Source organism: Erythrolamprus reginae, chromosome Z (assembly GCF_031021105.1).
Source record: "Erythrolamprus reginae isolate rEryReg1 chromosome Z, rEryReg1.hap1, whole genome shotgun sequence".
In the NCBI taxonomy this organism is placed as follows: domain Eukaryota; kingdom Metazoa; phylum Chordata; class Lepidosauria; order Squamata; family Dipsadidae; genus Erythrolamprus; species Erythrolamprus reginae.
The window spans coordinates 128,518,333-128,544,766 of NC_091963.1; the positions used below are offsets into that span (position 1 = coordinate 128,518,333).

Here is a 26,434-nt window from a genome sequence, read left to right on the forward strand (position 1 = left end):
ATGAAGTTCCCAGCGTGGATTCTTCTCCTCCTGGAGATGCTGTTTCTCCCAGCTGCCCAAGGAAGAATTCTTCGCTTCGTTACGCTGGTACACAGATTGGGACAATGGCACAGCTGGGAATCCCAGGGTCTCGGGCCAGACAAGATGATTTCAACCAGCTTTCTCCCATTAAGTGCTCAAACCCGTTATTTTCTCACAGTCAGGATAGGCAAAGAGAAAGCTGCATGGAATCAAAGGAGCAGAATGCAGGAGCTATAGAGAAGGGATCTCCAACCTTGGCAATTTTAAGACTTGCGGACTTCAACTCCCAGAGTTCCTCAGCCAGCTTTGCTGGGAGTTGAAGTCCGCAAGTCTTAAAGTTGTCAAAGTTAGAGACCCCTGCTCTAGAGAACATCCTCTTAGATGGCTGGTCTTATCATTGTTTTGTTTTTTTTTAAATAGATTGGACAAACATTTGACTGGGGTGGTGTAATGCTCCTGCCTTGAGCAGGGAGGTCCCTGAAGTTCTTTCCAGCCCTATGATTCTATATTCTATGTTTTCTTTAGCCCGGCTTGCAGCCAGGGATTGGAAATAATTGCCTGCTTGGTTCTTGGGATGGGTTAATGGGATCTCCGTTGAAAAAGGTGGAGATTTAAGTTGTGGATTGTTTAGAGTTTGATAGAGTTTGGTAAAAGGAGGCCATGTTGATTGGGTTTAGTGCCTGCCCAACATGAATAGTTCAACAAAAATTGAACTATTAACAAAAATTGAATGGCATATGATTACTTTGTCATGTCTCCAATTGCTTGAAAAAAAAGGAAAGCAAAAATATCAATCTTGTGGGTCACAGAGAGAATTGAAGTATAGTTCAGAAGGATGGGTTTTATAGCAACAGAAGTTCTAATATGCTATCATGTGCATCATCTATAATGAGGTCTAGAAGAATGCTACTGTGTGTGTGTGTAGGTGTTGGCATATTCTTTTCTCGTGTTAGGTTTGTAGAATCCTGGCGATGTTTTGACAAGGTCCCAGTCATCATCTTCAGGCTGGTGCTTTCGGCCTTGCTCGCTCAAGCATAATTTTATTTATAAAATTATGTATATAATTTTATAAGGCTACTGGAAAACCTACTTCTTAAGAGTCCGCTACTATTATCTTTCCATGCTGTTTTAGGATATGGTAGACTCAATCTGGGTTTGGGATTATGATGTACAGGTATCTTGACTCATCAGCAGTATTATATAGTATTATATAGTATTATATATATATATATATATAGTATTATATAGTATATATGGAAAAGAAAGCAGGGGGTGGGGGGAAGATATAATCTATCTGTGTATGTCTGCGTAAATGAGAGAGAGAGAAATGGATTTAATACAAAAAGATAAATAATAGTACTAGGAACTATTTTGTTTTTGTGGGTCAAGAGGGTCCATGCCTTGTGGCACTAAGTACTGTACTTTATTACATAGAAACATAGAAAACATAGAAGATTGACGGCAGAAAAAGACCTCATGGTCCATCTAGTCTGCCCTTCTACTATCTCCTGTATTTTATCTTAGGATGGATATATGTTTATCCCAGGCATGTTTAAATTTACCAACCACGTCTGCTGGAAGTTTGTTACAAGCATCTATTACTATTTCAGTAAATATTTTCTCACGTTATTTCTAATCTTTCCCCCAACTAACTTCAGATTGTGTCCCCTTGTTCTTGTGTTCACTTTCCTATTAAAAACACTTCCCTCCTGAACCTTATTTAACCCTTTAACATATTTAAATGTTTCTACCATGCCCCTCTTTCCCTTTGTCCTTCAGACTATACAGATTGAGTTCATTAAGTCTTTCTTGATACGTTTTATGCTTAAGACCTTCCACCATTCTTGTAGCCCGTCTTTGGACCCGTCTTATTATCTTATAATAAGACCATTTTTGTAGCCCATCTTATTATCTTATTTATGAACATTGTGGATGAGCCCAGACAGCCAATTTCTAATTTATGCTGATTGATTGATTGATTGATTGATTGATTGATTGATTGTATGCCGCCCCTCTCCAAAGACTCATCTGGCTGTTGTAGGGAGATGTTTTGGCCTTGTGTTTACTTTTTGATTTATCACCATGTCTTGTCCTCTCAATATTGATGGGAGTGTCTTGATGGTAATTTGGTTGGGTTTTCTATTGTTAGCTTGCTTGCCCGGGGGTTATTGTTTACTTCTTGGTTGTTGGTCTGATGTTAATCTTGTGGTTAATCTATGCTCATCTGGATGCTGATTGCTTATGGGGAGGTGTTTCAGTCTTTACTCTTCCCTTTTTGGATTGTTCATTGTCCCTTATGCATAGTATGCAGATGTTATTTATGTCTATGTCAGAGAAGGCATTCAGCTGGTTCTATCCAATTCAGGCGAACTGGTGGTGCTGACTCCAGATGGCCCTGCCCATCCACCCAGATGTAATCATGTCGCATTTATCCACGTTTTCAAGGCTGTGCACCAATAATGGGTTGCACCCGGTATAGCTGGGATTGGGGTTCCGGTGGCGGAAATTGAGATGCACATGCATCTCCATGCCCCCAATGTGTGCACACATGTGTACGCATGATATTTGCCTTCTGTGCATGTGAATCAAGCGGAATCTCACACGAGGATGCTCTCGCGCATGAGATTTCATCAATTTTTGGCTTTTTTTGCTTCTGCGCATGCGCGTCCAAGACAATCTCGGAAGACATACCAGTAGCAGCTGGTAAGTGGAAGCCCCACATGCACTGATAGGGTGCATGGGAGCATAGCACATATTTGCAAACCAGTATGGAATGTAAGTGAATACCACCCTTGGTCCATGTGTCTTTTGATTGCTGATCAGTCACAATGCCCAGGTTTCCAGAATTTCCAAGATTCTCTAGCATTTTGGACTTCATTTGGTGTAGGACTGTCATGGTTTTTCAATTAAAACGGTATTAAGTCTGTCTATATCAGGGGTGTCAAACTCACATCGTTATGGTGTCGTCATGTGATGTATCATAACTCCCCCCCCTTCACTTAACTGGAGTGAGTGTGGGCAACACATGGCGCATCTAGCCCCGCAGACCATGAGTTGGACAGCCCTGGTCTATATGTTGTTTTTATCTGCTAGCTGATGTTCACGGATTCCCATCTGGACAATCCCATCTGTCTGTTCATTTCCCTGGGGGGGGAATCTTTGACCCCCTCGGAGAGGGTTCGCAACTTGGGCATTCTCCTCGATCCACGGCTAACATTAGAACACCATCTTTCTGCTGTGGCGAGGAGGGCGTTTGCCCAGGTTTGCCTGGTGCACCAGTTGCGTCCCTACTTGGAAAGGGAGTCTCTACTCACAGACACTCATGCCCTCATCATCTCGAGGTTCAACTATTGCAACGCTCTCTACATGGGGCTACCTTTAAAGAGTGTTTGGAAACTCCAGATCGTGCAGAATGTGGCTGCGAGAGCTATCGTGGAGCTCCCTAGATTCGCCCACATCTTGTGAACACTCTGCGGCCTGCATTGGTTGCTGATTAGTTTCCGGTCACAATTTAAAGGGTTGGTAATGACTAGTGATGGACGAACTGAACCCGCACAATTCGGGTTTGTACTGAATTTTGCGGTGTTCGGTATGCCGAACACAAGCACGAAATTTTTTCAAACTTTGGGCAAAGTTCGGGGTCGTGTTCGGTGTCAAAGAAATTGAGCTCCTGGGTTTATATTATTTATGTATTGTATGTGTTGTATGGTTTTAATAATGGGTTTTTAGATGGTTTTTTTTAATGTATTAGATTTGTTTACATTGTTGTTATTGTTGTAAGCCACTCCGAGTCTCCGGAGAGGGGCGGCATACAAATCTAATAAATTAAATTAAATTCATTCGGCTAGTCTTCTGCCTGTTAGTCCTACATAGTGACTGTTGCAGTCCTTACATATTATATTGTAGATGACTCCTGGGTTTTTTTCTGGCCTATTGAGTCTTTTGGTTTACTTAGGATGTTTTGGACGGCTTTAGTTGGTTTGTGTACTACACCAATGCCGTGTGGTTGTAATAGTCTGGTGGTGGTTTCTGAGATGTTTTTGATGTATGGCGATGTTATCCTTTTTATGAGTTGTGTTGATTATGCTAGTATGGATTGAGTGGTCAGGCCAATTTTGATGAAGTTGCAAATTATTACTTAGACATAAACATCTACATACTGTTCAGAAATGGAACAAAAACACCAAAACACTTCCTCTGCATCATCCCCTGTTCATCAACACTCAGATGAGCAGAGATTAGCCACAAAATTAACATCAGACCAATAATCAAGATGTTACAATACCCCAATCAAAGAATTACTGAGCAAGCTAACAGTGAACAGCCCAAACAAAGAAACAACAAGACCATTTTCATCAATGTTGTCAGGGCAATCCACTAGAACTCTGGGCAAACCTTTCTCCCTACTACCACTGATGATGTCACTAATATTGGTAATGTAATATCAGCAAGAAAAGAACCAAGCGCAGAGAGTACCAAGGATCCTTTATTTCAAACCTGAGCTACTGATATTCTCCTTAAACTTCTAAGTGGGTTTGCAGAAGTTGCTGTGTTAGGCTAAAAAGCTGGTTAACATAAGGTTCAGCATAATGTGATTTTAGCCTTAGCACGTTATGTAAACAAGCCCATTCATCCTAAACTATAACTGAGTTTACTGATTTGGGCATGCTATTGTTTATTTATTTTATTAATTGAATTTATATGCTGCCCCTCTCCGAGGACTTGGGGACTGCTCACAACATATAAAAGAACAATGAATAGATAGAGTAGAATAGAATTTTATTGGCCAAGTGTGATTGGACACACAAGGAATTTGTCTTGGTGCATATGCTCTCAGCGTACATAGAAGAAAAAGATACATTTGTCAAGAATCATGTGGTACAACACTTAATGATTGCCATAGGGGGGGTCAAATAAGCAATGAAGAAACAATCAATATTAATAAAAATCTTAGGATACAAGCAACAAGTTACATTCATACAGTATAAGTGGGAGGGAAAGGATGATAGGAATGATGAGAAAAACTGGTAGAATAGAAGTGCAGATTTAGTAAAAAGGCTGACAGTGTTGAGGGAATTATTTGTTTAGTAGAGTGATGGCGTCCGGGAAAAACTGTTCTTGTGTCTAGTTGTCTTGGTGTGCAGTGCTCTGTAGCGACGTTTTGAGGGTAGGAGTTGAAACAGTTTGTGTCCAGGATGCGAGGGGTCAGTAAATATTTTCACCGCCCTCTTTTTGACTCATGCAGTACAATGCAATACAAATACAATTAATATAAACCCGCTAATCTAAACTAAAATCCCCATTATTAAAAAAAAACGATCATACAACTCAACACAACATACATGTCATTCGTTGGCCAGGGGGCTAGAATCATAGCCCCAAGCCTGGTGGCATAGATGAGTCTTTAGACTCTTATGGAGGCAGTACGAATCTCTGGGAGGAGCTGATTCCAGAGGCCGGAGCCCTCACAGAGAAGGCTCTTCCCCTAAGCCCCTCCAAACGACACTGTCTAGTTGATGGGACCTGGAGAAGGCTGAATCTTTGGGACCTAGCTGGGATTCATGCAGCAGAAGGCGATCCAGCAAGTAGTCTGGTCTGATGCCTTGTACGGCTTTATAGGTCATCATAACCAATATCATAACCTATATTGGATGAACAGAGTAATGGTGATTTATCAATCCTAGTTTAAGCTAGTTATGTAGTTAACCCTCCTTAGAGTCAACTTACTTGGTTGTCTATAACTGCCAATCTTGCAACTCTTCCTTTCGCAGGTTTATCGCCATGGTGACCGATCTCCTATCAGCACTTACCCTACAGATCCCCACAAAGCAGCAGCTTGGCCACATGGTTTCCAGCAGCTGAGTGAGGTATGTTCAGGGGTAAATTGTAATTATTGTTATGGTAGCCTGTGCTGGCATGCAGAAGAGGGGTCAAATGACAATCCTCGCTTGGTGCCTGTTGCAGCCTGTCTTATGTTCTGTCGGGCTCTCTGGTAGAATCCTCCCAAAAATTCAAAGGTACAAATTTCAGACACACACACGTTTGAAAATTCAAAACAATGTTCTTTATAATGAAAATTCACTTAAACTAAGCCCTCTTTTGGTATAGCAAAGAGCACTCGTCTCCAACCAAACTGGTAATTTGTACAAATCCCTTATCAGTCCTGTGATACTTAGCTTGCAGCTGTGAGGCAATTCACAGTCCTTCTTCTTTCACAAAGTGAAACACACTTTGCTCTGGTTTAGTTTCAAAGCAGGGAAAAATCAGCACACAAAAAGTTAAAGTCAGTAAAGCAGTCACGAAACACAACGATCAGATAATCCTCCACAATGGCCAAACCCACAGGCTGCTATTTATAGCAGCCTCACTAATGACCACAGCCCCACCCAACCACAGGTGGCCTCATTTTCTTTGATAATAATCTCTCAGTTGTTGTTGCCTATGCATCGCTCTCCACATGCGTGGCTGTATCATTAACTCTTGTTCTGAATCCAAGGAGGAGTTAGATAATTGATCTGCTTTTGAGCTGTCTGCCACACTCGCCTCCTCCCTGTCACTCATGTCTTCTTGGTCAGAGGAGCCTTCATCAGCAGATTCCACCGGGAGCAAAACAGGCCTGCAGCATGTGGATGTCTCCCCCACATCCACATTTCTTGGGGCAGGAGCTGGGCCAGAGCTAACCACAACATCCTACATAACATCTGTTTGTCCCAGATCCTTGACCTGATAAGTGGACAAAGATGGCGAATACAGTGTAAACATTTGGCAACATTTTGACAACAACAATATTATGTTATGTCATGGTATGTTATGTTATATTATGGTACAGTGTTCCCTCAATTTTCGCGGGGGATGCGTTCCAAGACCGCTCGTGAAAGTCGAATTTCTGCGAAGTAGAGATGCGGAAGTAAATACATTATTTTTGGCTATGAACAGTATCACAAGCCTTCCCTTAACACTTTAAACACCTAAATTACAATTTCCCATTCCCTGACCAACCATTTAGATTACTTACTATGTTTATTTATTAAAGTTTATTAAAAAATTTTTTTATTAAAGACAGACGAAAGTTTGGCGATGACATATGATGTCATCGGGCAGGAAAAACCATGGTATAGGGGGGGAAACCGTGAAGTATTTTTTAATTAATATTTTTGAAAGACTGTGGTATAGACTTTTTGCAAAGTTCGAACCTGCAAAAATCGAGGGAATACTGTAGACTATACTAATACTATACTATACTATACTATACTATACTATACTAGACTAGACTAGACTAGACTAGACTAGACTAGACTAGACTAGACTAGACTAGACTAGACTAGACTAGACTAGACTAGACTAGACTATATTGAGGCTTGGCATGGTGCCAAAAGATCTCAATGACATTTGAAAACCATCGGAATTGACAAAATCTCCATCTATCAACTGCAAAAGGCCACTTTACTTGGACCGGCACGCATAATTTGCCGCTACATCACTCAGTCCTAGGTGTTTGGGAAGCACCCGACTGATGATGAAATACAAAATCCAGCATAATGATCTTGTTTGCTGTATTGTATTTTATAATAATAATAGTAGTAGCAGCAGCAGCTTCCTGTAAGTAATCTTATAAATTATCCTGTTGCCAGCAGTTGCATGTGCAGGAGCTAGATAAAAGTTCTTGAGGACAGCTATAAATCTTACCACAATACAAGAATGCAAAATCTAAGGAATAACAAACAAATGCTTCAGAAGCTTAAATTCCTTGCAGACAAATCCAAGCAGCAGCCTAATGCCAGGCCTTGTATCAGACTAGAGGTCAGCCATGGAATCATGTTTGCTCGTATCCAGGCTGTTATTCACTTTATATATTACTCTTCAGCCACAAAGCAAGCCTTTTTCGGAGGGTAGTATTTTAATGTTTGCTTTTTCCCTGTTTAGGTGGGCATTTTGCAACAGAAGGCTCTGGGAAAATTCCTCCGGGAGAGATACGCTGGATTTTTGAGCCCTTCCTACAAACCACAAGAAGTAATATTTCTTTAATAATACATTGGTCAACATAATTCAGCTCCTTTGAATTCCCGAGGTAGCAAACAAATTGAATGGTACCATAAACAGGGGAAGACAAATAATAATTAAAATAAACAGCAGCAACCAATGAATCCAAACCCTAACCACAACCTTGCTCAGATTTATTTATTTATTTATTTATTTATTTATTTATTTATTTATTTATATTTATTTATTTATTTAAATAAATAAATAAATAAATAAATAAATAAATTTATTTATTTAAATAAATGAATGAATGAATGAATAACATTCATTCATTCATTCATTCATTCATTCATTCATTCATTCATTCATTCATTCATTCATTCATTCATTTATTTTTATGCCACCCTTCTCCTTAGACTCAGGGTGGCTTACAACATGTTAGCAATAGCACTTTTTTAACAGAGCCAGCCTATTGCCCCCACAATCTGAGTCCTCATTTTACCCACCTCGGAAGGATGGATGGCTGAGTCAACCTTGAGCCGGTAATGAGATTTGAACCGCTGACCTTCAGATCTACAAGTCAGCTTCAGTGGCCTGCAGTACAGCACTCTACCTGCTGCGCCACCCCGGCTCAATAGTTTGTAGGTGGGTGTCTTTGGTTAGATCTGTGATAACCAAAACATCTTAATCTAAAACCAACACTTCTCGAAAACTCATTCTAAAAATAATGACAAAACCTCCCAAAGGTTTCTCCTTTACTCCAGGGGTGGGCTGATCCCCCCACCGGGGGGGGGGGATGCCGTTCCGCTGGCGGAAATGGAGCTACATGCACAGCTCCCGCTGGCTGGCGGTCATATGTGCACGCCTGCTGCAAAATTTGCTTTCTGCCCATGTGCAGGAAACAAAATCTCTCACGAGGACGCGTGTGACCGTGAGATTTCAGCAATTTTTGCCGATATTTTGCTTCCACACATGCGCAATCCCAGGGTCATGCATTCACCATCATGACCTTCCCAGGGGACTTCCAACAAATGAAAACAATGGGGGAAGCCAGATTCATGTGATTTCATGTGAGTCATGTTGTGATTCACTTAACAACCAGAGCAAAAAAAGGTCACAAAAATCTGGCATAACTCACCTAATGACTTCCTCACTTAGCCAGAAAGTTTGGTCCCAATTGTGGTTATAAATTGAAGACAAGAAAGGCTGTACCAGTGATGGCGAACCTATGGCACAGGTGCCACAGGTGGCATGTGAAGCATATCTGCTGGCATGCTAACCATTGCCGTAGCTCAGCTCCAACATGCATGGAGAGGGGCAGCATACAAATCCAATAAATTATTATTATTATTATTATTATTATTATTATTGTTATTATTATATTTATTATTATTATTATTGTTGTTGTTATTATTATTATATTTATTATTACTATTACTATTACTATTGTTAGTTATTGCTATTTATTTATTTATTTATTTATTAGTTGGACTTGTATGCCGCCCCTCTCCGAAGACTCGGGGCGGCTCACAACAAGTAAAAACAGTCACAACAATCCAATTAATTAAAATATTTAACGATTTAAGAAAAACCCCATGTAATAGCAAACACACACACAAGCATACCATGTATAAATTAACATGCCCAGGGGAGATGTTTAGTTTCCCCATGCCTGACGGCAAAGGTGAGTCTTAAGGAGTTTTCGGAAGGCAGGAAGAGTAGGGGCAGTTCTAATCTCCGGGGGGAGTTGGTTCCAGAGAGCCGGCGCCGCCACAGAGAAGGCTCTTCCCCTGGGACCCGCCAGCCGGCATTGTTTAGTTGACGGGACCCGGAGAAGGCCCACTCTGTGGGACCTAATCGGTCGCTGGGATTCGTGTTGTTGTTGTTGTTGTTGTTATTATTATTATTATTATTATTATTATTATTATTATTATTGTGTGTGCCGGCCAGCTGATTTTTGGCTCACACAGAGGCTCTGGGAGGGCATTTTTAGCTTCCAGAGAGCCTCTAAGGCAGTGTTTTTCAACCAGTGTGCCGCGGCACACTAGTGTGCCATGAGACATGGTCAGGTGTGCCATGTGGAAATTAAACATGGGTCCCCAAACTATGACCCATGTGCCAGATACGGCCCATGGAGGCCATTTATCTGTCCCGCTGCCAGCCACCTCCATCCGAAATAAACATTCCCATCACAATCCCTCCAGCTATCAGTGACAGGAAGAGTGGCACAGGCAACACTCACTGACCAATCACCTTCTAGGATTCATCCCGACCACTAGCAATGAACCAATAGCAGGCCGCCTCTCACCCACACCCAGGAAGTTCCCCACTCGGGCTGCCGCGCACTTGTCATTGTGTGGCCATAACTTATAGGTCATAACTATATTATTAACTATATGTATAATATGTACTGTATTAGAGTGTCATTTTGGTTGGTGGTGTGCCCCAGGATTTTGTAAATGTAAAAAATGTGCCGCTGCTCATAAAAGATTGAAAATCACTGCTCTAGGGGGATGGGGGAGGGCATTTTTACTTTCCCCTGGTTCCAAGGAACACAAGCCTACTGGGCCCAACCGAAGTTGGGAAACAGGCTGTTTCTGGCCTCCAGAGAGCCTCGGGGGGGGGGGGGGCAAGGGAAACTGTGTTTGCTCTCCCCAGGCATTGAATTATGGGTGTGGGCACTCATGCATGCACGATAGCACACACTCACGCTCCTTCAGCACCCAAGGAAAAAAATGTTTGCTATCACTGGCCTATACTAACCTGTACAATGTCAATGTTTTGGTCAATTTGTGGCCAATATAGGTAACTCACTGCATGGTTATCCGCTGTTTCAGATCTACGTCAGGAGCACCGATTATGACCGCACCATCATGAGTGCCCAAGCCAACCTGATGGGGCTCTATCCAAATTCACATCCAGAGATTCCTTGGAAACCTATTCCCATCCACACTGTGCCTACTAAGTTTGACAAAGTAAGTGAACACAACCCGTACGTAATCCACTAAAAGTTTATATGGCTACACACGATACGTTGCAAGGACCAGTTCAGTGAAACGACGTGGGGCAGTAGAAAAGAATTTATAACAACAAAAAGTATAAATATGTAGCTTCATAAATTTGTGGTATGATTGTTTAAAAAACAATTATAATATGGATTACAAGATATGTATACAAAACGTTGGTGAATGGGTAACAACATTGATTTGCTAACTGACAGTTTCCCTAGAAATAAAATACTCAACTTATGACTACAGTTGAACTCCAAATTTCCACTACTAAGCAAGGCAGCGAGTCATGTCCCATGTTATGACCTTTTTTTGCCATGAATCACTGCAGTTGTTAAGTGAATCTTACAGTTGTTAAGGGAATTTGGTTTCTCTCATTGATTTTGCTTGTCAAATGCTCCCAGGAAGGTTGCAAACGATAATCCAAGGACCCCAGGACACTGTAAATATATAACAGTTGCCTAGTACTTGAAGTTTGATTATGTAAGTGTGGGGATACTGCAACTGTCACAAGTGTGAGAACTGGTCCAGGTGTGCGCCCACCGTGTGGTTGCGCCTCGTGAGTGCAAGCACGCTTCATGCACATGCGCATTGCCAGAAAATCGGGAGGAAGGGAGCTAAAAATAAGATGCTGACCACATGCGCAGTTCTGGAAACTTGGCTTCTGCACATGCTCAGAATTTTTTTTGTTTTTAAAAATTATTTTTTAAAGCTGAAAAAAAGATGCCAACCGTATGCAGAGTTGCAAAAACTCAGCTTCTGCACATGCTCAGAAGAATGTTTTTTTTTAAAAATCAAAAAATATTCCTTCCTAAATGGCACTGGCCATGGACTGGCACCAACCAAACTGGTTCCGTGATATCATCATCATCAGTGGGTAGCTATTGGTTCAGGAAACCTGGTCCCACCTCTGAACTGGTTATGAGCTAATTTTTTTCAGTGTCATTGTAATTTTGGACAACTATTAAGCAAATAGTTTTTCATTGAGGACTACCTGCAAAGATTTTCAGTGCACCTTTGACAGTTGGGGTGAATCTGGTCAGCACCACATATGGAAAGAATGTATTATTTTAGAATATGTCCTGCTAGTCACTTTGGGACAGTCAATCTTTCTTACCTTTTTCATAAGAAATTTCTTTTGGAGAAAAAAAGGAAGATGAGGATAAAGCACTACGTTTTATATGTTGCTTGGATCTCCTATATGAATGACAGGACATAAATCTAACAATAAATAAATAAAGTGGATAAGGATTAACTGGAATTCTTCTCTCTCTCTTTTTTTGGCCCTAAAGTATCTAGGATCATTATTTTTCTACAAGAGTCAAACAAGGTTAATGTAGAAATTTAGTTCCACCTGGAAGCAAACATTGGTGTAGCACAGCAATAGAGTTTTGTTTAGTTTGACAATTGAATGGGTATTTTAATTGGTTCTTTAGTTTATACTGTAGTTGTAACTTTGAATATTAATTATTTGGATTTTGATATATTGTCTTTTTTATATGTTGTAAGCTGCCCCACGTTCTCCGATAAACGTAAACTTAATACTGAAATAAATGCAGAGAGATTTGATTCTCATACATTGCTTCTGTGACAATGAGCTGTCAGCCATTATTCCAACATATATTTTAATCAGGATTTAGGGAAAACCTACTTCAATAGAGGCCCAACTTGTTAGCTTTCTCAGTACAGTATTTGGATTCAGGAATATCTGCAGAGAATCAAAAAAGCCAAGTTGACAATTGTCATCAAGATCCTGCATATGCAACATACAGTACATAAAAAGATGTGGGGGTTTTATTGCTTAGTTGTATAAAAAAACCCACACATGTGTGTGTATATTTATATATGTGTATATGTATTGTGTGTGTGTATGTACATGTATTGCTCAGGAGTAAAATAATGGAAAATAAAACAAGCACATCTTTTGCACTACTACTACTACTACTACTAATAATAATAATAATTTATTAGACGTGTATGCCGCCCCTCCCCGAAGACTCGGGACAGTTCACAACAACAATAAACAATGCAATACAAATCTAATAATTAAAAACTATAGCTAAAACTCCACTATCATTAAAACAATCAAAATTACACAATTCAATTCAATTTATTAGATTTGTATGCTGCCCCTTTCCAAAAACTCATCACCATGCATAAATCTTACTAGAGGGGATATATTAATTACCCCATGCCTGGTGACATAAATAGGTCTTCAGAGTCTTGCAGAAGGTGAGGTTGATTCCAGAGGGCTGGGGCTACCACAGAAAAGGCTCTTCCTCTAGGTCCCACCAGACGACATTGCTTAGTTGACGGGACCCGGAGAAGGCCAACCCTGTGTGACCTAATCGGCTGCTGGGATTCATGCAGCAGAAGGTATTAGTTAGTTAGTTAGCTTTCACTTGTTATTTGCATACAGTATTTCACATGTTTGACCTTAGAATGCTTGCTGCCTAAAAAATAATTTTATCCCCAGTTACTAATGATGTGTTCACTTTAGGCTTTGAAGAAACAGAATGCACACTAAATAGAGGACTAACTTAAATATGGTAATCCTAGTTTTAATATTATAATTTTGTTTTTTTTGGGGGGGGGGGTTTGGTATATCCTTTCCTAGAAATCTTGCAGATCATGGGGGTAAATTATAAATATATGGGAGAAAAGTTTTCATCTGTGTATTTCTTGAAAGTCTTTTTTGTAGTGGAAAACTAGGAGAAATTACATCTCTAAATTCATATTTTTAAAGTTTTAAAGGAGTAAGACATTTTCTGCTGAGGAAATTTCTATGTAGTTATTTCTTCTTTTTCTTTTCTCTTCCTTTGGCTAATTACAAAAGAGCAGGAAGGTATGAGGTGTGTGTGAGCTACTCGGATTGTTAGGCAGGGAGGCAGAGACTATTTAGCCGGTTTGCAGAACTCTACAAAGAGTTAACGAATGAGTCTCTCAAGCTGGTGCAAACTGTTTGAATCCCACCCACTGTTTATGATTCTTTTGTAGGATCATAAGTATACAGTTATACAACTCTAGTAACACACTTAACAACCATGGCAAGAAAGGTCACAAAAAGGGGCAAAACTTACTTAATGAATGTCTCACTTAACACTAAATTGGACCTCAATTATGGTCATAAGTTAAGGATTACCTGTATTTAGTCAAAGTACCTGATTTCTTTAACAGTGAAGTACAACCCAATAGTTTCAGCCTGGGACAAATTATCTAATGCTCTATATTCCCTACTTCTGTCCCCAGCTTTTAAAACCACCAACCAGAACCTGCCAACGATATCAACAATTGATGGAAGAGACTATTAATTTGCCAAGCTATCAAGCTAGATTGGGACAATGGAAGGTATGGTGGAATAGGGCTAAGAAAAAGGAGAATAATTTAAATCCAAATTCCAGAAGTAGGATTCCCCACAATTCAAAATGGAAAAAGAAGTGGATGAATGGTAAAGGCAATTTAATCTTCTGTTGTAGGATACATAAATTTATAGACCATCCATTCCATCACCAACATTTTTTGCTCATGGAAAGTGATAATGTTTTCATACAATTTTAATTTTCCTGTCCAACATGGTCTAAATAAATTACTGCATGCCTATACAATATGCTCCAAGCCTCCATCCGCCAAAACAGATTCTCCTAGCCATCCCGTTCAATATTAAGTCTAGACACTTTAATTGTAATTAGGCTTTTTTAAAAATCATGGTAGACAAAGCAAATACCAAAAGGTTATCTTCTGTCTGATTGAAATTTTGCAACCCATTAAGCATAGATTAACAGTTAACTTAACATGTTGTATCCAAACTATATTATGCCTAATGTAATATATATTTCCTACAATATGCTAGGATAATGATTGGATTCCCTAAACAAATTGGGGAACAAATTTTAGCTTAATTTTGCATGTTATATGAACTATGCTTTTAGGTACTTGATTTTTTGAAAAAGATGAGATAACTTCAGATATTGCTGAACTACAGTATTTAATAGTCTGGAAACAGTAAAGAATCCTGGGACTTGTGGTTCAGTAGTATGTGAAGACTCACAAGTTCTTTAATACTGATTAAAATGCTTTTATTTCACCTTTTATCTGAATGGTTCCATGGTAGCCTGTAAAGTAAGAACAAGTAAAAATCCAAAGCATTTGTAAAAACAAAACAAATGCAAAACATATTAACAGTTGCCAAAATATAAAACTATAGCAATACAGTGAAACTTTAGTTTATGGACTCCTGAATAATAGACCAAAGGATATCTTGAAATAACAGTCAAGTCTGTGGCATCTGAAATACTCCACACAAGACAGTTAAATATAACTGTATATTAATTGTATGCCATTTGCAATTATTTGGGTCATTTGATCTTGAATAACAAAAAATTATATCATTCATCAATTCTGAAACAAACTGATCCATTTTACATGATCCTATAACCGGGATGTGGAACCCAATGTTCCCTCTAATTTTTTTTCAGTGTGGGCAGAAAAGTATAGTGTCTGAGCGGCAATCCCCTTGGGACTGGGTGGCATAGAAAAACAAACAAACAAACAAACAAACAAACAAACAAACGAACAAACAAATAAGAAAAAAATCCCTTCTTTTTTATTAAAAGAAATTAATAATTAAAAAAAACCAAAATCCATTTCTATTAAAACTAAAACAACTAGCAAAACCAAAAACATAACTATTAATAAAAACAGGTGAGGGCTGGGTTTTTTTTTCTTTGTTATTATTTAAGTGCTTTTACCATATGCTTCACATCAAGAGTCACTTCTCTCTCTGTTTTTCTATTTCCTGTCATTCTCTGCCTCAATCATTTTCTCATTTCTCTTTTTTTCTCCCCTTTTTTCTATCATTTCTCTCTCTCTCTTCCTTCCACTCTTCTCTCTCTCTTGCTTTCTCTGTCTCTCTCTCTCTTGCTTTCTTCCTCTCTCCCTCTCTCCCTCTCTTCCTTCCTCTCTCATCTCTCTCTCTTTCTTTCTTGCTCTCTCTCACTCTCTCTCTTCCTTCCTTTCTTCTCTCTCTTGCTTTCTCTCTCTCTTTCTCTCTCTCTCCCCCTCTTGCTCTCTCTCACTTTTTCTCACGGGAGTGTTTTGGGGTGCATGCGCACGCATGCGCGCAGCTTAGAGGGTACAGTGGTGGAACCTATGGCATGTGTGCCACAGGTGGCATGCAGAGCCCAATCTGCTGGCACAGGAACTATTGCCATAGATCAGCTCCAGTGCGTATGAGCACGCCGGCTGGCTGATTTTTGGCTAGCCATGCCCCCTCCTCTCCCATGAGTCTCCAGCAGCCAGTTTGGGAAGCTGTTTCTGACTTCCGGAGGGCTTCTGGAGGGGTAGGGGGAGTCTGTTATTTCCTCTGGAGGCTAGGAAGGGTGGAAAATGAGCCTTCTACTCCCACCGGAAGTCAACAAATGGGCCATTTCCCGCCTCAGAAGGGCCTTCAGAGGGTGGGGAAGGCCTTCTTCACCCTTCTCTGGCTCCTAGAAAGTCTCTGGAGCCTGTGGAGGGTGAAAAACGGGCCCACTGTGCCATCACATGCCAAAAAAGGGGGAAAGACAAGAAAGTTACACGCAGATGCACGGGACCAGGGACAATTGAATTATTGGTGTGGGCACACACATGTGTGACCACCTGCACTCCCCCTGCTTTTGGCACTGCAACGACACAAAGGTTAGCCATCACTGTCCTACAACAACATTTTTATGCAGATGTCATTTCCATTAATTTTAACTCCTATTACATATGGAGTTACTTATTTGTAAATAAGTCTATGGGTACTTAACAAAAAAAGTATGAAATAGAAATAATAAAAATCTAGAAAAAGCAAATAAAAAGCACACAAGCTAATTTGCATCACTTGCATTGTCGTGTTATAATACAGGCTGATATAGTTTGTTATTTAACAGGCATTTAGGAATTAAAAAATACATCTTCTCAACTCTTTCATTACATTTAGGTCTTGCTTTGTTTGAAATACTGTAGTTGCCAATGTCATCCTAGACAGGACCACTTAAAATAAAGCATCTTCTTTTTATCAGGATCCATTCCATGAAGAAAGATTAGTGGTTGATTTGCAAGGGAAGAGTTTTAGATCGGCAATAAAAGGAGACAATCTGATATTAAGCTTTTAAAGGAAGAAAAGTTTCTTTTGAGCCATCACTGCCTCAGAAATAATCAGTACTAATTTACACGTAGCTTATCCCAGATGGGATACAAGTCAGGAGGATTGAGTAGGATTACTTCAGTGAGAAATGGCTAAATATAAAGTTTTATTGTTGAAAAAACATTTTCGGATTTCAAGTGCTTCATAGCACAATTGTAATATCTCAAATAAAGGTAATAGCTTATACTTTGATTAAGTTGTCTGAAAATCTACAAAGCAATCAAATGAGTCAATTCCAGGACCCAGATATGATTCAGTGGTTTCTGAAATTAACCTCTGTTTCTAGTACAGTGGGAAAAACCTCTGCTAATCAGATCTAAGTTTGGGGAAACAATCATAACTTGTTCTATCTTACCTGAACATAAATAGTTCATGTCTGCTTAGGTTCACCCTGAAAATCTGCAATGAATGAAAATAAGACTACAGGGTTAGTTGAGACGGAAATAATTGAGCACAATGAACCTTGGGTGCTTTAGTTAACTACTTCTGTTTTCCTCTCTTGCAGGGCTTTATGGAAAAGATGGCTAATTATACAGGGCTTAAATCTGAGCAGCTGAGCCTGAGAGGCCTCTGGAAGGTGCATGACACACTTTTCTGCCAGGTAAGATACTGCATTACAAATAATCCTCAATTTACAACCATTTGTTTAGCGACTATTCAAAGTAGGAACTGAAAAAATTGCCATACAACCATTGTAACATCTCCATGGTTGGTCACATGATCAAAATTTGGGCACTCGGCAATTGACATATACTGTACTTACAAAGTTTGCAATGCTGGAGGATCACGTGATCACCATTTGCAACCTTTTGCAACCCACTTGCAAGTTTGCAAGCCCCTGCCTTAAAAATTTTGGTCCCAATTGGAATCGTAAGTTGGGAATTACCTCTACCTAAGAATGCCTCTACTTACGAACTTTTCTAAATAAGAACCGTGCGTTCAAGATTCTTTTGCCTCTTCTCAAAAACCATTTTCTACTTACAAACCTGAGCCTCTTAACTGTAACCAGAAAAGGCAGGGAGAAGCCTCCATGGGGCCTCTCTAGGAATATCCTGGGAGGAAACAGGGCCAGAAAAGGTAGGGAGAGGTCTCCGTGGGGCCTCTCTAGGAATCTCCTGGGAGAAACAGGGCCAGTAAAGGCAGGGAGAAGCCTCCGTGGGACCCCTCTAGGAATCTCTGTGGAGGAAACAGGGCCGGAAAAGGTGGGGGAAAGCCTCCATGGGGCCTCTCTAGGAATCTCCTGGGAGGAAACAGGGCCAGAAAAGGTAGGGAGAGGTCTCCGTGGGGCCTCTCTAGGAATCTCCTGGGAGGAAACAGGGCCAGAAAAGGTGGGGAGAAGCCTCTGTGGAGCCTCTCTAGGACTCTCCTGGGAGGAAACAGGGCCAGAAAAGGTGGGGAAAAGCCTCCATGGGGCCTCTCTAGGAATCTCCTAGGAGGAAACAGGGCCTCCGCCCTCCCTGTAGTTTCCCCAATCACACGCATTATTTGCTTTTACATTGATTCCTATGGGAAAAATTGCTTCTTCTTACAAACTTTTCTACTTAAGAACCTGGTCACGGAACGAATTAAAGTTCGTAAGTAGAGGTACCACTGTATATGGAAGCAAGATTCCATTTCATTAGAAAACTTTCATTTGATTTTTTTTTTTCCATTTTCCATACAGAAAACCCATAACATGACTTTGCCTAGCTGGGCTACGCCACGGGTTCTGTCAACTCTCTCAGAGATAGAAGTGTTTAATATTGAAGCGCATGTGGGAATGCACGCTGCCCAGGAAAAAGCTCGATTCATTGGAGGTACAATTAAATATGAATTACATATTGCCTTTGTTTGGAATCAAGATCAAGAAGTACATGATACATTTTATTTATTTATTTATTTGATTTTTTTTTTTTAAATGACGCCCTTCTACTTAGACCCACAGTCGGGGTCCTCATTTTATCCACCTCAGAAGTATGGAAGGCTGAGTCAACCTTGAGTCGGCGATGAGATTTGAACCGCTGACCTGCAGCTTTAGGGCCCTGCACTCTACCCACTGCACCACCTCGGCTCATTGTGTCTCAAATGTGCTCTTTTTGCCTTCAAAAGGCAACTGGACCAGTGAAGGGTTGCCAGCTCCCACCATTACCGGCGTGCTCTGTCATGCTGAATATTGCCAGCCCCAGAGACATTTAGTAATTAAAGAGTTAACTGTGTGTGCTTTATTAAGTTCCTCCTATTATGATGTAATATCCTGCCACATCTAACACTACTTCCTTCTTCTTCATCCTAAAACTCCATTCTTCTTTCTTTCTATCCACCATTACGTAAGACGTATTTTGTTATGTTGTCCACTGAGACACGTTTTATTTTCTACTTTTATAATAAAAGAAACCTTGTTTTGAACAAATAACTAAAAAGCTTCCATCCATCGCCTCCGCGGTAATTAAGGTTCAAATGGACTTTAATCATTTTCACTACCGTGACATGCTCCACATGTCCGGCGGGTGCGCACACATACCCCAGCAAGATTTTTCTTTTGCACATGGAGCAAGATCTCGCGAGGGAATGCACACTCTCACGAGATTTTGGCTGCGCATGCGCAGAAGCAAAACCCCCCACCACCAAAATCTCATGCACGAGATTTTGCTTTCTGTGCATGCACAGAAGCCAAATCTTGCTCCGACACATGTGCTGCATGTTAGTCTCCTGGAACTGCACATGTATCGCCATTTTCCTTACCGGAATGCTTGTCTCCCCCCCTTGTCCAAGTAGGAACCCAATATTGGACTGTTTATATACATATAACATTGTAAGGTTGCTTGTCTGTTTTCCCCCCACACGATATCGTACCACTTCCATCTCTCTTTACCTCCCTCCCTTTTCTCTCTCTTCTTTCTCCTTCTCTCCTCTCTCTCCTCCTTCCCTCTCTCCTCTCCTCCTCCTCTTTCTTCTCCCTCTCCCTTCTAACCTTTCTCTCTCCTCCCTTCCCCTTTTTCCCCTCTCTCCTCTTTCCCTTCTTCCTCCCTCTGATTTTACGCCTATGTACATCCAAGCTTCACCAATTCTTATGGCAGGGAGATGGAAGGATTGACGAAGCCTCTTGGAGGAGAAGCAAAACGTTTTCTACTTCTTCCTCAAGGGAAAAGACCCAGTTCCGCTGTCTACCCTTGAGACAACCATGACCTGGATGACTGAGAATCTCCAGAGACATATGCAGTAGCCCTTGACTTACAACAGTTCATTTAGTGACCGTTCAAAGTTACATCACTGAACTGAAAAAAAGTGACATGACCATTTTTCACACTTAACAACTGTTGCAGCATCCTCATGGTCAGGTGACCAAAATTCAGATGCTTGGCAACTGGTTCATATTTATGATGGTTGCAGTGTCCGGGGAACATGTCATTGGGGTTTTTTTGTGTTTTCCTGATAGGCAAAGGGTTCACAACCGTGCTTACTAACTTAATAGTTGCAATTATTCACTTAGTAACTGTTGTGGTTAGCTCTGGCCCAGCTCCTGCCCCAAGGAATGTGCAGGTGGATGTGGGGGTGACATCCACATGTCGCAGGCCTATTTTGCTCCCGATGGAATCAGCCGATGAAGCCTCCTCTGACCAAGGCAGCATGAGTGACAGGGAAGAGGGGAGTTTGGCAGACAGCCCAGGAGATCAATCATCTGTATCATCCTTGGATTCTGAACAAGAATTAATGACACATCCACGCATGCGTAGTGATGCATAGGAGACAACAACTGAAGGATTATTACAAGAGAAAATGAGGCCACCTGTGTTTGGGTGGGGCTCCAGTAATTAGGGATGCTGCTATAAATAGCAGCGTGTGGGTTTGGCCATTGTGAAAGAGTATTTGATCGCAGTTCTTCAGGAATCGTGTGTTGCTGTTTTCTGGACTTTGTTGATTTTTCACACCTTTGAAACCACAGCAGAGCATGGAAGAAGGGGTGTGAAGTTTCTTCACAGCTGCTGGCTAAGTACTTAATGACTGCTTAAGGGAAATTGTACAGACTACCTGGTTGTTTTGGGATGAGTGCGCTTTGCAATACAAAAGGAGTGCTTAGTTTATTTTGAATTTTGTGATAAAGAACATTGTTTTGAATTTTCAAACGTGTGCGTGTGTCTGCAATTTGTACCCTTGAATTTTCGGGAGGCTCCTACCAGAGAGCCTGGCAGAACAGTAATTGTGGCAAAAAAGCTCATACAAAATTTACAACATAAATTTTTGGATCAATCAATACAGGTAGTACAGTACATTGAATACTACCTGTATGATAAATTCTGCAATACTAAGTTAATAAGTAAAAACAGAACATTTTGATGGAAAATGACTGAAAGTACAAAAGTGTGTAGCAGCTCAGAAGTTTTTTCCTTCCTTCCTTCATTCCTTCCTTCCCTTTCCCTCCTTCCTTCCCCCTTTCTTCCTTTTTTCCTTTCTTTTCCTTCCCTGTCTTATTTATTTAAATTTCTATACCACCCATCTACCCTACAAAGTGACTCTTAGACATGTAAACTTACCACATTTCCCCATGTAGAATGATGTGCCAAATGAGGACAGGTTTTCTATGGTTCAATGATGCCATAGTGGTGCTGTTATATACTAGCGTTAACATAGCATAATCTCATTGGGAATTCTGCATTTCAGGATCCAGCAACTAGCCAAGCTTGCTTGATAGCACCACCGTGTGGCGGGAATCGTTGTTTAACATGCCAAAAGCCAGTGCTGGAGGGAAATCGGGACCCCTTCAACTTCCTTTATAAGCTTTAGTATATTTTCTGATACAACACTGAGCAGCTGTTATTTTTCAGTCTTGTGCTTTTCTGAATGTCAGTATATTATCTAACAGCATATTTTCCTCTCTGCAGGGTTGCTGCTGGGTGCTATTTTGAGCAACTTTTCCAAAATTGTGTGCCAGGATCTGCCTCTTAAGATGATAATGTATTCTGCTGTAAGTTCTCCCGTTCCTTAAAATTGCAAAGATCCACTTTGGAAAATGGGATAATCCAGAGAATTCAGAGCAATCTTCTTCTTCTCTGCACCATTTTTCCTGCAATCTTGAGAATTCTAGCTGCTGCCTTGGCAAAATTTCAGGGCTTACCAGAAAAAAGTTGAAACTTTACCTCTCCCCCACAACTGCCCCAGCTGAGTGAACATCTTATTTCAAAATAAGCAAAAACTTTCAAACAAGGATGGATCAAACCCAGTCATGCTTCCTGATATTGGTGGTTGAATATTTTACCCGTTCCTTGGTTTATTTTAAATCTATACGCCTATTCATAAAACATATCAGGAAAGACTTAATGAACATAAGCATAAAATGTATCAGGAAAGATTTAATGAACTCAATCTGTATAGTCTGGAGGACAGAAGGAAAAGTGGGGACATGATCGAAACATTTAAATATGTTAAAGTGTTAAATAAGGTCCAGGAGGGAAGTGTTTTTAATAGGAAAGTGAACACAAGAACAAGGGGACACAATCTGAAGTTAGTTGGGGGAAAGATCAAAAGCAACATGAGAAAATATTTTACTGAAAGAGTAGTAGATCCTTGGAACAAACTTCCAGCAGACATGGTTGGTAAATCCACAGTAACTGAATTTAAACATGCCTGGGATAAACATATATCCATCCTAAGATAAAATACAGGAAATAGTATAAGGGCAGACTAGATGGACCATGAGGTCTTTTTCTGCCATCAGTCTTCTATGTTTCTATTCAACTCACCATAGTGATTTTGGGAAGATAACATAAACAAGCAAAAAAGGAAAATAGCTATAATTTATTTATTTATTGGATTTGTATGCCGCCCCTCTCCGTAGACTCGGGGCGGCAAGCAACAGTAATAAAAAACAGCATATAACAATCTAATATTAAAACAACTAAAAAAACCTTATTTATAAAACCAAACATACATACAAACATACCGTGCATAAATTGTAAAGGCCTAGGAGGAAAGAATATCTCAATTCCCCCATGCCTGACGGCAAAGGTGGGTTTTAAGAAGCTTATAAAAGGCGAGGAGGGTGGGGGCAATTCTAATTTCTGGGGGGAGTTGGTTCCAGAGGGTCGGGGCCGCCACAGAGAAGGCTCTTCCCCTGGGTCCCGTCAAACGACATTGTTTAGTTGACGGGACCCGGAGAAGGCCCACTCTGTGGGACCTAACTGGTCGCTGGGATTCGTGCCAATAATTGCCAATGAGAGACAAAAAGAAGCATGTTACTTAAAAAAACCCACTTCTCTGGACTTAAAATACCTTTCTTCACTTTTAAAAGCACCTTTCCTTTCCCTGACAATACAGAGAGTACAATTTGACATGCCAAGCTTTATTCAAGAATAAAGATAAGGATAGGAAGGAAATCATGGAAATGTGAAGTGTGGGAAAAAGGGATAATCCAGTCTATTCTATTATGTAAATGGCTTAGTAATTATTTGTTTGCTTCCTCTACTTAGCATGACAGCACCTTGATTGCTCTGCAGGCAGCCCTTGGGGTTTACAATGGCCGCCCACCACCCTATGCAGCTTGTCATGGATTTGAATTCTACCAAGAAAGCAACAAGTAAGTTTAACCAAAGAAGGGTGGGCTGGTGTCTGTCTTGCAAGTTACAAGACACAGGCATGGTTCATTGCTCTTCACCACACTCAGGACAATTCTTGGGATCCTGTTAGAAGCTTTAAAAGGCTGAACACATACAGTCTTGTGAATATTGAACCATAGTGTTAATTTGACAAACAATCTTCGGCTTGCAAAGATGTCCAGGTAGGACATTTAAAGGAGCTTAACTGGGCAGTATCCTAAACACACACAAAAAGATGATTTGCCTTCCCGTAATTATTATGTAGTTCACGGAAGCAGCTGTGAGAGCAATCATGGGCTTTCCCAAATATGCCCATGTTACACCAACACTCCGCAGTCTGCATTGGTTGCCGATCAGTTTCCGGTCACAATTCAAAGTGTTGGTTATGACCTATAAAGCCCTTCATGGCACCGGACCAGATTATCTCAGGGACCGCCTTCTGCTGCACGAATCCCAGCGACCAGTTAGGTCCCACAGCGTGGATCTTCTCCAGGTCCCGTCAACTAAAGAATGTCGCTTGGCGGGACCCAGGGGAAGAGCCTTCTCTGTGGCGGCCCCGGCCCTCTGGAACCAACTCCCCCCAAAGATTAGAATTGCCCCCACCTTCCTTGCCTTTTGTAAGCTGCTTAAAACCCACCTCTGCCGTCAGGCATGGGGGAATTGAGACCCTCTTCCCCCTAGGCCTTTACAGTTCTATGCATGGTATGTAGGTATGTATGTTTTTTAAAAAATATATTAATGGGCTTTTAATTATTTCTAACATCAGACTACTATTGTACACTGCTTTATTGTTGCTGTTAGCCGAGTCTCCGGAAAGGGGCGGCATACAAATCCAATCAATCAATCAATCAATCAATGTTAAAATTGAGATTTTTGCACATCCTGGACTCGAGAAGGTACAAGATTCTAGACAAAGCTAATTTCCATTCTGCCATTTCATTTTGCTTTCTTACTTTCTTACAATATCGCTTCCGAGCCAGATTTTGCATCACTTTTAAAACCATTTCCTTGCAGCAGAGCTGGCTGCCTTCAAACAACCTGTCAGCAAATTTAGCAGCTGACGCATTAGCCAGACTGTAGTAGCATCACTGGAGAGGCTGAGGTGGCAGAACCTGAACCTTTTAAAGGATTGCGCAAGGGGAAAAGCAGCAGCAAATAAATATCTCTTTCGGCAGAGACGTGACGAGGCAAAGTAGGCTCCGGAGGGATGTTTTAAAAAACTTTTTTAAAAATTTTCACATTTCAGCTCCTTCAGCGTTGCCATGTTCTACCGCAACAGGAGTGACCACAGGCCCCATATCCTGCCTCTGCCTGGCTGCTCCACCCCTTGTCCATTGCCACTGTTCATTCATCTCACCCGCACAGCTATTCCAGAGGACTGGGATGCCGAATGCAAAAACCCTCAGAACGGTCCAGGTAGAGATCATCTTCCCCCCCCCCCTTTCTTAGCACAGTGCTAGTTAATTGAAACTTTCAAGCCTGATCCAATATTCTATTTGCAGGGAGCGCAGTGATAGCCCTGGCTGTAGCAGTAGGGGTGCTGAGCCTGGCCCTGCTTGGCATGGGCGTCTTGTATTGGAGGAGGTGATAATGAAGATAAGCTGGATGGCAACCGTCCAACCCCTGTGGAGCAAGAAGCCTTTTTGTATTTTTTTTTTTTTTTTTTAAATGTGGTGCAATGCAGCCATCTCGGACTTCTCACCAGCCTTACTCAGCCAGCATTCTAATTGGGAGAATGTGTGACAAAAGGAGGGAGTTGACAAGACTTCCTTGCCAGGATTGTTCTTAACCAACTACTTGGAGGTCAAGGCCAGCAGGAAATTCAGCACAGGATATTACTAGGAATGCAAAATGCTTAGCTGAAATGCCATTATGTTAAAATCAATGGCACAACAGTGTTAGATTTTAGCTCTCGTCTACAGGTCCTGTGCTCAAGTTCCTCGTATAAATGCTTCCCCCTTTAAGTGTCCAACCTAAATTAAGGTTCATTTAAATACACTGCATCAGCTTGATATTGTCCCCACTCATTTCTCCCCGTCTCAAATATTCCGTAAGCTCTGCACTAAACCCAGGAACAGCTTCATGTCATTCCCGTTTCCACCAAATGCTGCACTCAGTAGTTTGGGAAGTCCATGGCCAAGACACTACATTTTCATGCCTTCAGTAATTTCTCACCAGCTAGCAGGAAAGCTGGACTTTTGACTTTACACAACATAGCTTTTGGGTTCAAACTGCCCGCTACAAGAATGGTGGAAGGTCTTAAGTATAAAACGTATCAGGCAAGACTAAATGAACTCAATCTGTAAAGTCTGGAAGACAGAAGGAAAAGGGGGGACATGATCGAAACATTTAAATATGTCAAAGGGTTAAATAGGGTTCAGGAGGGAAGTGTTTTTAATAGGAAAGTGAACACAAGAACAAGGGGGCACAATCTGAGGTTAGTTGGGGGAAAGATCAAGGGCAACATGAGAAAATATTATTTTACTGAGAGTAGTAGATCCTTGGAACAAACTTCCAGCAGACGTGGTCGGTAAATCCACAGTAACCGAATTTAAACATGCCTGGGATAAACATATATCCATTGTAAGATAAAATACAGGAAATAGTATAAGGGCAGACTAGATGGACCATGAGGTCTTTTTCTGTCGTCAGTCTTCTATGTTTCTATTTCAGTACTGACTTGAGTT

At 40.9% G+C, this 26,434-nt stretch overlaps 1 protein-coding gene across 1 annotated transcript; it reads left to right on the plus strand.

The window, feature by feature from the left end:
• LOC139153653 (testicular acid phosphatase homolog) lies at positions 1 to 25,756 on the plus strand. The gene is made up of 11 exons (XM_070727873.1): positions 1 to 87; positions 5,793 to 5,888; positions 7,945 to 8,031; positions 10,839 to 10,976; positions 14,259 to 14,357; positions 17,684 to 17,779; positions 18,842 to 18,974; positions 22,038 to 22,120; positions 23,622 to 23,728; positions 24,994 to 25,163; positions 25,250 to 25,756. The coding sequence occupies exons 1-11, from the start codon at positions 1 to 3 to the stop codon at positions 25,333 to 25,335; spliced, it is 1,182 nt and encodes a 393-aa protein (XP_070583974.1). The 3' UTR covers positions 25,336 to 25,756.
• The last annotated feature ends 678 nt before the right edge of the window (positions 25,757 to 26,434 follow it).

What these genes read in the sequence shown, in the direction of transcription:
- LOC139153653 (XM_070727873.1), top strand. Translation starts at nt 1, where the DNA reads ATGAAGTTCCCAGCGTGGATTCTTCTCCTCCTGGAGATGCTGTTTCTC. An exon ending in GTTTCCAGCAGCTGAGTGAG is followed by an intron (nt 5,889 to 7,944) that starts GTATGTTCAGGG and finishes TTCCCTGTTTAG; the next exon opens with GTGGGCATTTTGCAACAGAA. An exon ending in TGCCTACTAAGTTTGACAAA is followed by an intron (nt 10,977 to 14,258) that starts GTAAGTGAACAC and finishes TTCTGTCCCCAG; the next exon opens with CTTTTAAAACCACCAACCAG.